General features: G+C 38.3%; 1 protein-coding gene across 1 annotated transcript; it reads left to right on the top strand.

Moving 5' to 3' along the window:
* Positions 1 to 620: 620 nt before the first annotated feature.
* Positions 621 to 3,319, top strand: LOC107478561 (phosphatidylglycerophosphate phosphatase PTPMT2). Its single transcript, XM_016098697.3, has 7 exons — positions 621 to 803; positions 907 to 1,171; positions 1,487 to 1,609; positions 1,848 to 1,941; positions 2,080 to 2,162; positions 2,261 to 2,350; positions 2,493 to 3,319. The coding sequence occupies exons 2-7, from the start codon at positions 968 to 970 to the stop codon at positions 2,751 to 2,753; spliced, it is 855 nt and encodes a 284-aa protein (XP_015954183.1). The 5' UTR covers positions 621 to 803; positions 907 to 967; the 3' UTR covers positions 2,754 to 3,319.
* Positions 3,320 to 3,764: the final 445 nt, after the last annotated feature.

Below are 3,764 nucleotides of genomic sequence, written 5' to 3'. Positions count from 1 at the left end.
TCCATGCTAGCATCCTATACCCAACTCGACCAGCCTCTTTTGCCTTCGCACCACCGACGTGAGACAATATCATACTCTTTAGCTCTGACAACGAATCCGCTCTTTTACTTCTACTATTAGACATTTTTTCAAATCTCTAGAAAAGAAAAGGGATGAGAAGAAAAATTTGATGATTTCGTGAAGAATGCCAACGGTTTATTGGTCCCTTTATAGAAGCAATATTTTTGTCCTATTATATCTCCTTTATTGTGTCAACGAACGGCCTTAACTTTATCTCGTTTATTATAAACGAGATAAAGTACGTATCATAACGTGTTCATAAACGTGATACGTTGAGATGTGTGCATATTTTATTTGATTTACACTGTAAATAAAATATAACCATATTGTAAACGAAATAAAATTAAATACGTAAAACGATAAAAACTTTAAAAATTACGTATTTTAATAATTTTAATATTTATTTTATTTATTTAAAAAAATCCTAGATTATACACGATCTTTTTCTATATCTAAAAAAATTAGTCGTTGTTTTTATTTATGATTTTCAATACATTTGACGTTATTTTATTCTACCATTACCCTCTTTTGAAGCAAGAGTAGGTCTTATCGCTTTTTGGTAATAAAAACAAATTCCGAGGGCATTCTTGACAGGTGCCCTCTGCTTTTCCTCAACATCTCAACGCTCTCAATCCCACACTCTCCCACTTTCGCTTCTACCTCATCGGTCGATTACATTTCTTGCTACTTAGGTTTCATCGATCTGTGATTTTTCTCGCCTTCCTTGTTTCCCTATCTCGGTGGTAAAATAAGATTGATCCTTTTTCCTTCTACAGTTTTCCTTGGTTTCCTGATAATAATTAATGTATTCTTATCACAATTCCTGAAATTGAGGTTTTGTTTCAGAATTTGATCGCGGTTGTGGTTCTAGGGTTTCTTTGTTTGTTTGGTTTCGGGGTTTAATTTGATGTGTGGCATGAAGATCGAGGAGTCAGACGATACGGGGAGTAGTAGGGATGAAGAGAAGGGGGAGATGCAGATTGTGAGGGTTGATTCAAAGAGAGCGTTGGTGGGAGCAGTTGCTCGGATCCTGTTTTACCCGACACTCTTGTATAATGTGCTTCGTAACAAGATTGAAGCTGAATTCAGGTGGTGGGATCAAGTTGATGAGGTTTTCTTTTTTACTCTCTTTCTCCTGTGTCTGCGTTCATTCTTGCTCCTTTTACTCTTTTATTTCTGCGTTTTGCTCTGAATTGGAGTGAATTCTCTGATATGCGGGTAGATTTTCACCATTGAATTAGAAACATGGGCTTAATGTGGGTGGGACCCACCACAAAATCAACTCAATAGCAACAACAGGATGATCGTTTTGTGTTTAGAGCGAATGAGTGATAATTGAAAATGAAGTGATTGCGAGGTGCCATGCCGTTTAATTTGTGATGTGTTTTGTAGTAGTCGTTTAACTAAAGTGTGTTGTTGTTTACAGTTTTTGTTGCTGGGCGCAGTCCCATTCCCCAAAGATGTTCCTCACTTGAAGAAGCTTGGCGTTGGTGGTGTAATAACTCTTAATGAACCGTATGAAACTTTGGTGCCTTCATCATTGTATCATGTAAGTGTTTTTCCCTTTTCCAAATTGGAAAATTTTGAATTTGCGTTTTGTGTAAGCTTTGAAATCTAGGATTTCCAGTTAAGTATTGTTTGTGTGGGTGTCTCATGTTTCGTTGATACTTAGGAATAATGAGTTATTGAATTTTCACAAATAAGCTCATAAGTATTGTCACGATGCCTTGCAATATAGTCGTTTTAGGCTAGAACTATTTCTAATATTCTGGGTTTATTTGTTTCAGGCTCATGGAATTGATCACTTGGTAATTCCCACAAGGGATTATCTCTTTGCCCCCTCCTTTGCTGATATCAGCCGGGCTGTGCAGTTCATTCATCGTGGGTTTTCTTTTGTCTTTGAAATTTAATTTTGGAAGAGCAGGGGTTGGAAGTCTAATGCATCTACCAATGTATGTGTGTGTGCTTTTGTGGATGCAATGTAGGTAACTTCGCCTCACCTTTTGTATTTTGTTACAGAGAATTCAACTTGTGGTAAAACTACTTATGTTCACTGTAAAGCTGGGCGGGGAAGGAGTACAACAATTGTGCTTTGCTATCTGGTGATTTTATGAACTATCTTATACTTGTGATGTGAGGTGGCATCACCTGAAGCTTCGAATGCTAATTGGTTGCCATGTAATGAACCTATGTTTTGCAGATTGAATACAAGCACATGACAGCTGCTGCTGCCCTGGAATATGTGCGGTCTCAAAGACCCAGAGTGATGCTAGCTCCATCGCAATGGAAGGTATGAATGTTGCAGTTTGGTTGGTCATTCTGCCCCCTAACCTTATGAAGGCTAGTGGTACGATGATTGTAATGCTTTCTTTTGATTATCGTACCTCTTCACGGCATTCAACTTTTAATAATCTCTGCATTATTGTGAGCAGGCTGTTCAAAAGTATAGCAAACGCAGACCTTGTTCTTTAGCACGCTCACCCTCATGGGATGCAGTTCTTATAACCAAAGCTGATCTTGAAGGCTACCAGAGCTCTGGTAATGCTGGTATGGAGCTGGCCATTGCTCCTAAAGTGCCAAAGACTAATCCCATGATATCAAGACTATCTTGTCTGTTTGCATCCTTAAAGACATCCGGAAATAGTGTACCCATGACGAGGTGGTTACCGGTTTCTGAGTCACGTGCTTGTTAAGCCAGCAAGCCAGGCCAGCTTGACACGGATATGTACAGAAGAAGGTTGTGGAAATAAGTGAAGTTGGATACTTTCCCACAGAGTCGGTGCAATTGTGTTAAATGAGAGTATGCATAGTATGAAAGATAGGGAGGGAAGATTCCTCCATTGTCGTGTTATACGTTGTAGTTCTCTTGTAGATACCTCATGGTCATGGGTGATTACTCCATATGCAAGTTAAATCATTATTGATGTGAAATAAATACAATTACTCAGTTGGTGGCCGAACGGTTGCTTCTGTTTACTGGTACAAGGTCTCTTTCCTGTTCCTTTGCACTTGCCTACTTGCATATTGCCTGCCTGAAGCATAGCTCGTTTTGCAGATCTGACCTCTGTAGCTCTGCCTACTGCTCCAGTTTCTGTTGCAATAGGATTCTAGGAAGGAACAGCGTAATATGTCTTGACGTGTGGATGCAGCCTTGGAGTGTTAGTCATTTATTGTTGCTCCAATTCTGGTGAAAAACTTGGGCTTTGGGTATTGGTCGTAAAAGTATCTTAACTATATATACATACATCACATTGATACATTGTGAAAAGTGTGCGATGCATCAAATAATGAAGTGTTTACAGACACTTAATTTAGTTAAAAGAAATAAAAATAAAATTGTGGATTTTAGAGTGAGAAGTTACAATAAAAATTCACAGATGACACGAGTGGAGCAAAGTATAACCAAGTTAAGACTACAGAAGAAAAAAAAAAGGTTGTATGAAAACGTTAGAATACACTAGGGATTTACACTTAGAGAAGTGTGCTTTAGCAATAGATATCTAGTACCAGGTATCGGTGACCGGTGACAACTAAGTAATCTAATAAGTAATAACCTATTTGGCGTCGATAGTTATGTTGTTGATACAAACTAGTAGCGTTACAGAGGAAAAAAAAAGGTTTTGTTCATTTTCTGTATGGGAAGCCAAACAGGGTGGCAATGGTGAAAACAATTGCTTAATAAACAAACAAGCATTGAAGGAGGA

Source organism: Arachis duranensis, chromosome 3, assembly GCF_000817695.3.
Source record: "Arachis duranensis cultivar V14167 chromosome 3, aradu.V14167.gnm2.J7QH, whole genome shotgun sequence".
Lineage (NCBI taxonomy): Eukaryota > Viridiplantae > Streptophyta > Magnoliopsida > Fabales > Fabaceae > Arachis > Arachis duranensis.
Note: the sequence above shows the minus strand (reverse complement) of the source record. Positions and strands in the feature narration are given on the sequence as shown.